Below are 13342 nucleotides of genomic sequence, written 5' to 3'. Positions count from 1 at the left end.
GGGGGGGGGGGGGGGAAGCAGAGAGGAAAAGTCAAGAGGTTTCTGTGTTGACCTTGTCCCGCTGCCAAACGGTTGGATGGTGGTGGTGTAGGGGATTAATGGGGGGGGGGGGGGGGGGGGAGACTGGGAGATCTACTTCCAAGCAAGAAAAAGAATTAGGAGAGAGAAAGTCACGGTGGGAGAATGAGACAGGGAAAGACAATTGTTGATTCAGAAGCTCAAAGGGTGGGATGAAAATCAACAAATTCAAATTAGTTGTGCTGATTTATATGTATAAACTTTTCTCCTGACCTTTATGGAGCTGCGACTGTTAATCGATTAGTAATCGACTACTAGATTAATCGCCGACTGTTTTGATAATCGATTAATCGGTTCAAGTAGTTTTTATGAAGAAAAAAAAGTCCAAAAAACTCTGTTTCTGAAATGTGAATATCTTCTGGTTTCTCTGCTCCTCTGTGACAGTGCAAACAAAAACATCATTTCTTGGAGTTTTGGGGAGACACGGTTGTCATATTTCACCACTTAATGAACCAAACAACGAATCGATTAATCGAGAAAACAATGGACAGACTACTCGATAATGAAAATGACCGTCAGTTGCAGCCCTAGACCTTCATAACATGGACTTTTGCTTTGGGAAAATAACCGTTGAACCACGTGGAAGTGGCTTTCAAAGGACTAACAGTTTTTGGGCCGTTAGAAGGCAGCACGACGTAAATGTGGGAGCGCAACTCTGAGATGTTGCCTCTCATTTGAAACTGGGAGGAAACGATCCTCATCCAGTGGACGAGGATCGACACGCGCAAAGGCCTGGAGCTGCGTTTCTGGCCAGGTATTCGTAACGGCGCCGTTCCGTTTCCGACCTGCGCTTTCTTGTCGCGCAGAGGTCAGACGGCCTGAATGTCGACGCGCAACAATCGCTGGAATGAACTCCTCAGAAACATCCACGCGGGTCCGATCTCATTATTTCTGTTCTGCTGCCACACAAACAGGACTCAGCCGCGGTAAAAGAATGAAAGTGCAATAGCTAACTGTGCAATATTTATATTTAGTCTCCATGTGCAACCATTGCTACTGCTCTGTATATGGTATTTTATATACCTTTAGTTTTTTTTATTTATTGTAATTTTTTTTGTTAAATTTTGTACGTACTAACCCTTTTTTGTAAATTTCTTCATATATTCTTCTGTCCACTTTGCTGCCGTAATACCCAAATTTCCCCATTGTGGGACGAATAGATCTATATCTATCTAATATATATATATATATATATATGTTATCTTATCTTCATATTCAGTACAGTTATGACAACACCCTTACAAGTCATACGCAGCCAGTTGCGTCTTAACTTAACTTTGTTTGAACTGAGAGTGTCATGTTGGGGGGGGGGGGGGTCTGGATAGAACTTTTTTCTTCCCCCCCCCCAGAGTCTAAGAATGAAATAATCCCCGCTCTGAGAGACTACTCGCCCACTCCTCCTCCCTTGACAGCTGCCACCACTCCCCTCCCTAAGTGGTGGAGACGCCAGCGTCAGCGCCAGAGAGACACTGCAGGCTCCGCCGGTGGCGATTGCAGCCGCGCTCTGCAGAGTTGCATCACTTAGCGCTGCCGAGACGCAAGAGGAAGAGAGGGAGAGAGAGGGAGAGGAAGAGAGAGAGAGGGAGAGAGGGAGAGAGAGGAAGAGAGGGAGAGAGAGGAAGAGAGGGAGAGAGAGAGAGAGAGAGAGAGAGAGAGAGAGAGGATAATACTGGGACAAATGAGGAGAGGGTGGGAGCCCACGTCTGACTCCCACAGTTTCCCTCCCAGTTGTTGCCGTCTTCAGCCACCGTCTCTCCCCATATGATGCTTTCCCCCGAGGAAACTCCCTCCCCCCCCCCCCCCCCACCCCTCCCCCTGAACGCCGCCATAAAGGGCCTGCTGTGAATCACGGCTGACATCACGTAAAACACATTGGTCCGACACATTCCGCAAGTTGTGAACACTGACAGTAAATTGCCCCTTTTCCCCGCGGGGGCGGGGGCGGCGGCGGCGGCGGGTTTGTTTTTGTTTGGTGAGTATGAAACACGATCGGGCCATTAGTGTTCTGGACCACGTTGGGAGTCTCGGTCGCATTGCGCCATTTGAAAAAAATAAATAAAAACTTGTATTGTCAACTCTTCTTTTTTCCACTCCGGTATGATTGTTTTTCCTCCTCGTCTTGTCCCAGATCCTCCGTGTCCCGAGGATCCCTGCCTCCGCTCGTTGTTTTCGTCCGCCGCCGCTCGAGCAGGTGTCCACTTTCAGGCCAATTCCAGGCATTTCCCATGAATTCTCATCACCGCCCGCCCCCCGCCCCCCCCCCACACCCTCCTCCCCGTCTCTCTGCACGCCTCGGAGTCACAAAAACAAAGTGTCCTGCCATCGTTTGCTGTTGCAGCAGCGTTGCATGACGCCTTATAAGGATGATGGAAAGATCAAAGGATGCAACCCCTTAAAAAAAGAAAAACCCAACTCAGACTGACATCATTCCTGGAGTGATGGACTGTGTCTCGCGTCGCCCCTTCCTCCCTCCCCACGCCCCTCTGGAAGTTTCTCGAACCCCCTTAAAGACCAACTTTTAAAAACTTTGTTCCCCGGTCCTGCCCTCCGGAGATCACGGGAGATGCCGTCTCCTCGGCTTTACGCTTCGTCCTCCCCGTTCATTTACGTTTCCTCTGTTCAGAAGAGGAAGGGGACCCCGAGGGGGAAAGAGGAGGAAAATTAAAATGTGTGTCATAACGCACATAGGCGAGCGGCGGACGGCCTGGAGTCGGGAGTTGCCTCGGCCGAACAAATCTCCTTTGACAGAATGGCATGGCATGGATACAAAAAAAAGAGAGAAAAATGGAGAGAGAAGAAAAAAGGAGTGGGAGGTGCAGAGGGGAGGAGAACGGGAGAGGTATGCTCTGCTGGAGGACTGGGAGAGGAAAACCACAGGAAGGAGCGAGAGGGAGGGAAGTAGAGAGAGACGGGAGTAAAAAAACAAAAAAAAGCAGGGAGAAAAGAGGCCAGATCAGGGCGCCGTGGAAGCAAAGGTTTCCTGCGAGAGGGGGAAGAGTGTGTGTGTGTGTGTGTGTGTGAATATTTTGAGTTTCTCGTGCGTCTCTGCTGGAAATCCTCACTTCCGCAGAGAGAGTTGACGTATCAGAAGGTTAAAGACACCCAGTGCACAGACCGTGGATGCGGCCGAAGGTCAACAGAGCAGATGGAGACCCCTGCAGCGCCGCGGGTCTGTGCAGAACGACGTGCGTGAACGTGCTCCGGGTACAACTGGGCACGGGGTTGCGAACGCTCGTGCGCGTTGACGCACGCCGCCTGTGGCGCGTCGCGCTTCCCTCTGTGAGGGCTGACACCTCTGGATTGTCCTCAAAGGACGGATTGAGGGTTTCAAGATTTAAGTTAAGGTTATTTGGATGAATTCAAAGGGCGGGGCTGGTCGTTTTAGTTGAGGCTGGGTGGCGGGGGGGTGGCAAGGGAGCGCATTATATCATAGGAGGCCAGAGAAAATGTGTGCGTCGTGCGAGTGCGCACAAGTACACGTGTTTGTGTGCAAAGTGTGTGAGCGGCCGGAGTGCGTGTTTTGCTTGGCAGGAGGGGGGGATCCATAAGAGGGTCCGGGCACGCTGCCCAAACGCAGGTCATGGAGGGAAACGAGGGGTGGGGCGGGGGGGGGGAGCCGCTGGAGAGGTGTGTGTGTGTGTGTGGGGGGGGGGGCTCACATGTGGTTACGGGTCCTGCGCATGTCTGGTGTTGCTTGAAGCTTTGCATGCGTGCAGGGATACATATGGTCCTGTATGTGCATGCCTCCACAATACCTCCAAATAGCGAGAGAGTGTGTGCGTGTGTGTGCGTGCGTGTGCGTGCGTGTGCGTACGTGTGTGCGTGCGTGTGTGTGCGAGAGGAGTCAGCGAGGTTGCTGTGGAATGTGAGACCAGTGTGGTGAGGTAGCTGGCAGGGCCGGCCGAGGGAACCTAAACACTGACTTCATTGTGGCTTAGCTCCTGCCTCATATTATGTCGGGGATCCTGTCGGTGATTGTGGGAAGAACTTGTGGCGACGGCGAAGTTTTGGAAGTCGAGGAGGTGTAGTACAGAGAGTAGCTGGAGCGTTGCCCGTGTGAATCCGGTTTGGGGAAAGTGAATCAAGAAAGGCCCCTTGCTGTCGGCCACCATTGTGGAGCCAATCGGCGAGGGAGAGCCGGTCGAGGTCCTGCAGTTGTGTCACTAATCTACAACCCCTGCGTCTGGCGCCGGTGAGGAGGTCGGCTAAAAGACAAGCACTGGAAGAAGAAGAAAAAACTCCTGTAACGAAAAGCAGATACCTGGAAACACGTCTGGACCATTTAGAGTCCACGCTCTGCACTTTGTGTGTGAGGTCGCAAGTGCTGAATGTAAAAAGTCTCGCAGACAAATTTGTTTCCAGACTCCGGCTAAATGAAGAGTTGGACATATTTGAGAAACATAGGATAGTTTGCTTTCGGAAGCAGGATCCAGGAGGTGATTAGCTTAGCTTAGCATAAACACTTGAAGTAAGGAAAAAACAGCTAGCTGTCCAAAGTTTTAAAAATCTGATTTTGACATCAGATATCAGTCGAATACCAAATCAAATAGCTAACTCCCATGTGCCTGTTCATTGCCATGTGTCAGCCGTGACCCATACATTTAGCTAAGTGGAGAGCTAGCATAGCACGGAGAGAGCCTAAAACAAAGTGTCAGAAGTCTGGAGGTATTTCATACATGCTACGTCACCAACTTCTTTAGCATACGGCTAATTCGTTAAACACAGTGTTGGTGACGGTACGCAGTGTCCAGAGCCCAGGTATCAGTATCAGAATCAGGACTGAAAAATAAAGACATATGCCTGCCAACAGCTCTAAAGCTAGCGCCAACGTAGAGGTTTGGATGACCTGTACGCCAACGGATATGTTGAAAGGGTGCGTTGGGAGCTTTTTGGAGAGGTTCGTTTTCCAACGATTTCCTGGTGCATGGTCTGACTCACCGCCTGTAGGCCCTGGACGCCCTGTGATTGGCTTGAAAGAAATACAAACAAGCCAGCACGAGTGTTTTTCTTCCCCCCCTGTAGTAGAATGATTGTGGCTTCAGGCAGACAATTCTCCAGCACTGACTGAGAGCCGTGGGGATGCGACGCCGTGCAAGGTTACTTGGCGAATAGAACAGCCAGCTGTCATATTTTTCCCACGCTGTTGGTATAGATTTTTTGGTAACTGTGGCGCCCCCTACTGGTCAGGCTGGAAATCATTTTAGGGGGCCTGTCCCCAACCAAAGCTTGAGCATATCTTTCCATGATGAGTGGACGAATTCTCAAAGAGTTATGTTTGCCAAGCCCCGCCCTTTGGGAAGATATTATGCCGAATGGCGACCATGTTGTTTTTCGACCGGTTTGCAGAAAGTTTGGTGAAAAGTTTGGTGAAAATCCAAAAGGTTCGTTCGAGCTTATAGTTTGTGTTCGGCTAAAGCCTTGATCCCTTCCCATGACCTTGACCGTTGAAGAAAAAAATCAAAAGTGCATGTTCGTGCATGACCCTAACGCCAATCAGTAAGTTGAGAGTTATTGCTCTGACGGATCATCACCGATTGCGATACACCTGCTCACTTCTTGTGTAATTCATTTTCTGGCAGACAAACTATCAGTAGATCTTTGACATTTCAATGCAGTTTCTATTTCTAATTGATTTTCAGGCAGATCTGACAAACTGGTGGACGTGTGTCAGTCGGGGGCATACCGTAAGCCTCAGTGGCTCCTGCTATTTCCAGAATCTAGATTTACAAAAAGACGGCGAGTGATGCTAAACCGACTGAGGGTGCTCTCGAAATAAACAAGCAGATGACTGAGGAAGCTGTGGGCAGCTCTCAGGTGTCCAAAAAATTGTAATCGTGTGACTGAAGGAGTGGAGAGTTACTGAAAAACATGTGCGTGTGTCAAAGCTCCCAGCAGCTGTGAAGCATTTCCCTGCAGGTTCGGTCCACTTCACTGCAGAGTTTTCCGCCGCTGGCTTCCTACTGTGAGATTTTTTTCTTCTTCCCCTGAAACAAATATCTGGATCTTGAGTCACTCGGTCTCAACGAGAACTTACGAGTCGAGCCGCGGACCGACCAGGGAAAGCTGTTTTTCTTTTTCTTTTTTCTTCGTCTCATGCTCTTACCCAGGGTATCATATCGCCACGGGTGGAAAACTACTGCAAAAGAAAAGCTCGGTTAGGCCCTTTAGCGAAGGCGGACCACAGCAATGCAGAGGATCACAATAACGAGGCCGCACCATAATGCTTCTCAGAGGTTTTCCCCTCAGGAACAGAGTGACAAATAAAATTCACAGCACAGCATATGGCTCTCCCAATTATTGTCAAATTGACAGGATGAATACTGGACTAATAACTGACTACAGCTACATCTGAGTCGGAGTGAATGAATATAGCAGGAGTCTTTATTTGAGAAAATGTCTTAATAAATGAAACGCCTTGTGCATAATTGTGAATGTAAAATGTTCACACCAAGGAACAACACGTTCATTGGAGTTACAGCTCGTGATGCCCAGGAGGCTATACAAGCCTTTTCTCTTCCTCTGCCTGATTATTCGATAGAACACGATAGGCGTGTGTGGCGGCGCAGACACATTCTGGCTCTATCACAGTAGGAAAAGTGCATGTGTTACCAATAACATGGAGGATGGCTGGGCCCCGTTCAAGGGTTCCAGTAAGACGGGACAGCGAGCCAGCGCGGTCGCTGCCAGCACCCTGAAACTGAAACTAAAAGGAATTTCGTCTGTCATCAATTTTATTATTTACACATGTGAAAACCCCCCCCCCCCCCCCCCCCCCCCCCCCCCCCCACGGTGACATTCATTCTTTATATTTGAGTGTCACATTACTCCACAAGGTATATTTTGGTGTTAAATGCTAGTGCTCATTATATGTGACATACCCAATGCTATAGAAATAATGGTATATCGTCTATTTTTGTGAGATGAGATTAGATTAGATAAAATGTTATTATTATTGCTCAGTAAATACCACGACAATGAAACCCTGATTAGTAATGAGTCAGACAGTAGAAATGCACTCATATTTAAGATATTATAGAACAGTGATTCTCAACTGGTGGGTCGAGACCCAAAAATGGGTCGTAGGGCCATTTTGAGTGTGTCGACGATTTCTGCGTAAATATATATATTTAAAAAAAAGTAATTTAACCAGACATCAAAAAACTGAATCATATGAACCCCAAAACACAACAAATCTACGGAATATCATAAAGAATTATTTTTTTTGATGCTGCGCTTTTATTTTGAAGGACACACGTTTCCCAGCAGGTGCGCATGCGTCAGAGTAACACTGTTATAAAATATGACAAAATAACGTACAGAACAATACGTATGGTCGAATGTGATCAAGGTTTAATACAAAATTAATATTGATAATGAGAAAACAAATGGATTTGGAAATGAGCCATTAGCAGTCGTGGTGCAGGAGCAAATATAATTAGACATTAGTCTTATTATTATGATCAATGTTTTTGTGTATGCCTAACATTTAAGTTGAGTGTTCGTGTCCCTCTGCCTCGGGGCCGGTTTGAGTCGCCATAGCAACGCTGTGTGTAGCGGTAAAGGGTGTAACAAGTGAGAGGAGCTACGATTACAAAAGTTACATTCGTATAAACCCTATAAATTTGTATAAATCTACTGAGCAGTGTCATTGATGTGGAATCCACCTCTCTCCGCTCTGATTAATGTTTTGTTTACTGCAGAAATTACACTGGCAATTTCCCCGCTCGCCCGGGTTCGCTCACTGTCGGCCGCAGTGTTTGATATCTGCTTCAATCGGCCCTCAAAAGATCTGACTGTGACTAACGTCGTTGGAATGATTTCACAATAATTCAAAAGCCAGACTGATTATTTTCTTCTTCTTTTTGTCGGAGAAGCAAACACAGTCCCTCACACAGTCCCTTTGCTTTGCCATCATGTCAGATACTCCCCCTCGATACAAACCCATTTTTTCGGACTGGTCACTATCCTGCCGTGGGAGGGTTTTGATTGCCAGCTGTCTCATGTTATCTTTTTGAATACCTGCGTAGGTTCACGCCCACAAGAGGGACGCCCCTCAGAGCATCAGGGTTTGCTGTACCAACTCATGGTTGATGAGCTTGTAGAGGTCAGGGTGAGGGGTTGGGGTGACACGGCAGATAATCAGCACGATTACTTTACAGAATATAAGTAAACAAGCCATTTAAATACACAAACTTGACAGACTTAACAGGTCTGACCTCTAGGGGCCGTGTACATAACTACCGCTAGAGGTCTGCGGTCTTAGAAACGACCACATACGTCGCAAAACGCTGCTTCGAATAAAATGACCTGTCTGCTCGTTCTTTGGTGAAGGAGAGTCTCAAATAGTTTTTGCTGATTTAATCGTGAAAACCAACAACAGACATACACAAATATGTGTTAGTTGTAACAGAGTGTGCAGAGTTAAAGACCACACTGGAAGCTTGGAGAGGCGGAAACAAAAGTATCTGAGAAGCATTTTTGTTTCGAAACTGAACTCGTCTTATTTCCCATTCTTTGAGCGTGGAGTCGCCGTTCGAGTTGGTTTGTTTACGCGTGGGTTTTTTTTTGTCTCCCCAGGTGGAGCAGCAGTAACCAGCAGCCATGCTGTCATTGGACGAACCGCTGGACTTGAAGCTTCCCTCGGGACGCACACACGGTCCGGTGAGATTAGGAAAGAGGGCGTGTCCGTCCTCCATCTGCGCCCCCCTCAGCGGCACGCGGCCACGCCTGCTCTGCACCACCTTCCCTTCGCCGCCCTCCTCCCCTGGTAAGATTCATCCACTCCATCATCCACCCCCCCACCCCCCTTTTCTCATACACAAGCACATGTTTTGTGCTGGTGCCACGTTGCAGTGCGGGGACATCGCTGTGTTAATGCAATCGTATAATAAGTGGATTATCTGTTCTCACTTTCACACTAAGTGAATTTTGTAAATCCAATGAATGGTGGCTCTCCTCTGTCCTCAAATAGACATACATTGTCTCCAGATTTGTCGGTGTGACTGATAACGAGAGTAGCGTGACGCTGGCGTAAAGTGGCCTCAAAGACGACCACAATATGGCCCCTGTGACAGGCTCAACTGGCCTTATAACATCATACTTAAAGCCACAGTGTGTAATATTTAGAAGAACTTATTCACAGAAATCGAATATGTTGTCCATCACTATGTGTTCACATATGTATAACCACAATGTTTTTTTCGTCAACTGTGAATGAGTTCAATATAGTAACATGAGGTGGACCCGACCTCCGTGTGAGTCTCCATGTTTGCTACGTCATGTTGAACACGGTTGTTGCACAAAAATCTCCAGAATACGTCGAGTTTGTGTTTTGAATTTTCAGACGCTGCCGGAAACAGGAAATGGAATTAGCGGTGCGCCACCATAAAGTGTCCCTGCCGGTATTTTATTGAATTATACCCTCTCATTCGTGTGCTTCCTGAGTTGTTCTCTGGTTAGTACCGAAGGGTTCCCGAATGGAGGCTCATACACACCATGGGTAGCATTTGTGTTTTTGACAAGATTCCCAACATAGCGAGATGGGCTGTAACTTCAGACTGTATATAGAAATGGACGTAGTCGCCGGGTCCGGAAAAGGGAATCCAATGCGGAAGTGTCCGAAACCTGTATTCTCTAGAATCACCAGCAGGGGGGGGCAAAAAGAAGATAGAAGTCTATAGAAGTCTTTAACAAAATGACTTCTCACTTGATTTAAAAATGTCAGTAAACATTTTCCGGAGGAGTTTATGGTTCAATCTCTAGATTTGAGTCTTCTTCAATACAGCATGACGTTCATTTAGTAAATGATGGTCAATTTAGAGTAAAAGCGCCGTATGCATTGGGGCGTGGAAACTGTGTGATTGACAGCAAGCACCGTCCAATAGGTGCAGGTCGCAGGTGAAGGTGGACGCACAGCGGATGAGCTCTCAGTCAGGCCCCACCCAACCCTCCTCCAAATATGGTTACTTCTGGTTGGCACAAGATGGCGCTGGCCAAAATGCCAAAAATTGAGGCTTAAATATGGCTTTTCAAAAAAAACAATGGGCGACGACAGAGAACTGTCTAACCACTCAAACCAATATGAATCAATACACTTTGTTTCAACTTTTATTCACTACAGGGGTCCATCATCCCTCTGTCATATTCGCCAACTCCCTCGTCGTAGAGATTTTAGCAGTAACTATGTACAGGGCGCTCCCATCTCGTTCATGTCCACGTGTTCGACTTGCGTCATTATTGACATGCCTTCGCTTCGTGCAAGAGGATTTAGGTGTACGAGGTCAAGCTCTCTCATTGTGGTTGGTTAAGATGTCCAAAATGTACATTGAGCCCCAGTTATGAGCTAACCGTCATCGCTCACAAGCCTTTACATGGAAACAGAGAACGGGGAGCTTTTTAGAGATCCCGCGATAACTCTTCTTCATCTCCCGCGTAGATTCCCAGTCTCCCTCTCTGGAACGACCCGGGTCCTGCTTCACTCCGCCGGCCATGGACCTCAGCCTGTCCCCCTCCTCCCGCCACGCCTCCTCCCTCTCCCCGTCTCCTTCCTCCCCCTCCTCCCCGTCCCCGTCCTCCCTCCTGGAGTCGCCTCACAGCAGCCGCAGCCCTCAGCCACATGTGTTCTCTCGGGTGAGTCCCACACAGATCACAAGTGTGACATTGACACTATCATCCAGTCACGGGGCGCTTTGCGCAAAAAAAGAAAAAGGGTTGTTTTGCTCATGTGACGTCGACGCAGATCGCAAACGTCGGCGGGTTTCGCAAAAGAATGGCACATAAATCCTTCAGGGTTCACGGACGGGGAGACATATATGACGCTCATGTTCAGGTTCATCATTTTAATTATTGTTATTACTTGAAAAGGTTCACATGCCCTAATGTTCAGGAAACACATCAGTTACCTCAGACTGACCTCAGAGTTGCCTCTGTCTGACACACTTGGTTTTGTCTCTTTAAGGCCCCTCCCCTCCAGACAAAGGAGGGGAGGGGCCTGGCCCCACTCTGTTGTGATTGGTCAACTGCTTCCAGCTCGTGAAGGAAGTTCTCTCGATCTCGCTGTACCTGGCTTTGTTGGGGGGGGGTATCATACTTGCCCCTAGGCGTGCCTTATGCACATCCGTAACATCATGATGTCACAATGTTACGGAAGTACAGGCGGGACCACTGACGAACTGTTTCAGGAGCTTAAAATCTGAGTTTGCATGATGCAAAGTGGGACAAACAAGACCCTGAATTGAGTGTTGGTCCAGACCACTGAGTTAATGTGTCTGTTGAACTTAACAAAATCCACTTGTTATCCCTCTAAAGTAGCTTCTTTCTCGTGTCGATCTTCTCACGTGACCGTCAACAAGAACACAAACCAGCGTGTTTTTTCTCAAAATGTCTATTTACTGTGCAGTAACAATCGGCAATTTTAATCTCATTGCTAGTAAATCATTGCCGCTGAAACTTGACCCTTTCTTTTGTCTCCGTGACGAAGACGTAGCCAGTGTGTGTTTCGCTCGAGTCAACGTCTGATCGTAAGAATCCAACTGTGCCGTTTCATAAAGATCTGTTTTTCTGTATCTACATGTAGTAGGTTAATCTCGTGTAGAAGGCGTGACCGGAATAATCCGACCAGGGACCGGTCGTGACTGAATGTGCTCCGCTCTCCTTCAGCACGGTCGAATTGAATTGGGATCCTTGGGAGTGAATCTAATTTGTCGGTGCAACTTCTGCACACAGCCTGTCCAGTGACTCTGTCTAAATCAAATCCTGGCCGTGATTAAACGGTGAAACGTCGAACACACAAGCTTCTCTGTTAAGAGCATCAGATCTTACCAGCTGATTCATCTTTTAGCTCAGAAAGTACCTCTATTTCCCAAATTGTCTTATACGTTTACAGTGGACTGTGAGCGGCTTTCATTATTTCCCTTTCATGTACTTATTGGGTTCCCCGGGTGTCTTTGATGCAGCAGCTCTTTGTCCGCAGTAGCTCACTCAGCTGACCGCTGTGAATTTCCCTTCCAACTTTTCAAGTGCCACGCGTCCTCAGAACACCTCGACTGAGAGTAAACTCAGAACAAGTGGTTCTTTGAAACTCAGTCAGTGGTGTTGAGCTCTCTCTTCACTTGCATTGAACCATTTCTAACATTATTAACGGAACGTAAAGTGATTAAACGAGACAATGGGGTGATATTTCAGACAGTAGATTCAACAGCATCATCATCGTCATCATCATCATCATCATCGGTACCACAGGGTTATAAACAAGACCTAGTCCTTTTCTCACTTTTCAATTAAAGGTGACATATTATGAAGAAAAAAAGCAAAAACTTTTTCAGTGTGTGTGCACATTGTGGGCCCACAAACTGTGAGAAAAAGATCACCCTGTCATTATTTTGTGAGCTGGCTAAACCCTACATCCCGAAGCTCTGAACAACTGGTTCAGATTTCTCTCCCACTGTGATGTCACAGTCGGACTCTTTTGGGGGTAACTCCGCCTGCAATCTGAGAATCTCCTCTTTTCTGGTGAAGGTGCTGTGACATTTCCTACACATTTTGAAATCGGTTGACCGATCACAACATGACCGGGGCCGGCCGGCCAATCAGAGCAGACTGGGGTTTGTCGGGAGGGGGCGGGATTGAAAGGAAATCCAGGCGTTTTAGACAAGAGGGTGAAAGGAGGAGCTGCAGAAATGGGCAGTATGAGAACACTGATGCCTTTTCTGAACATTAGAGCATGTCAACCTTTTCAAGTGCTAACACACATTAAAAGTATTTACCTGAATATGAGCATAATATGTCACCTTTAAAATTTACAGTATTTTTTTTACTTACATTATCTTGCCAATTTTAAAGTCATGTCACTTTTCAATTTGTCATTTTATTCCAATGCTGGACATGTTAATAACATGTTTAATTCCTTTAAAACACAGTGACAGAAAAGTACATTGAACTAAACTGTTTTCTTTTTCTCTCATCCACTATTTTATATGTAGCCAGTAATATTAGCGTTATCTATGAATGTTGTCTGACTTGAAAGTTCAACAATGTGTTGGTTTTTTTCCCCATAAATCTTGTATCAACAAGACAAAAGATGATCTCTTATATTCCCCAAATCGTAGATTTGTTAGATTTTTTTTTGGGGGGGGGGGGGGACTTCCTGTTAGTCTTTTTAATTGGAATGTTACCACAATTTGAACAAGTTTGTTGTTGTTGTGTTACATATTTGAAGTAATTAAATAAGAAGTCAAATCAGATGCAAAGAAACGCTACATAATTA

The 13342-nt window shown here is 46.9% G+C and overlaps 1 protein-coding gene and 1 long non-coding RNA gene across 3 annotated transcripts in view; one reads left to right on the top strand and one right to left on the bottom strand.

Annotated features, from left to right (window-relative positions):
- LOC118313254 (zinc finger protein GLIS2-like) overlaps positions 1-13342 on the top strand; it is a 28738-nt gene that overhangs the window by 6287 nt on the left and 9109 nt on the right. The window contains exons 1-3 of one of the 2 annotated variants that reach the window (XM_035638609.2): positions 2555-2917; positions 8656-8845; positions 10514-10707. In XM_035638609.2, the coding sequence (XP_035494502.2) occupies positions 8680-8845; positions 10514-10707 (360 nt within the window). In that variant the 5' untranslated portion in view covers positions 2555-2917; positions 8656-8679. Of the gene's footprint in view, positions 1-2554; positions 2918-8655; positions 8846-10513; positions 10708-13342 lie in introns of those variants that run through there. The other variant, XM_047334102.1, reaches the window with a different exon arrangement.
- The window catches only part of LOC118313258, a 1319-nt gene continuing 900 nt past the window's right edge, over positions 12924-13342 (bottom strand). Inside the window, exon 2 of the long non-coding RNA XR_004794428.2 lies at positions 12924-13342. This exon is cut by the window's right edge and continues 275 nt beyond it. This is a non-coding gene — a long non-coding RNA (uncharacterized LOC118313258).

Source organism: Scophthalmus maximus, chromosome 8, assembly GCF_022379125.1.
Source record: "Scophthalmus maximus strain ysfricsl-2021 chromosome 8, ASM2237912v1, whole genome shotgun sequence".
In the NCBI taxonomy this organism is placed as follows: domain Eukaryota; kingdom Metazoa; phylum Chordata; class Actinopteri; order Pleuronectiformes; family Scophthalmidae; genus Scophthalmus; species Scophthalmus maximus.
This window is presented reverse-complemented; position numbering and strand designations above follow the sequence as displayed.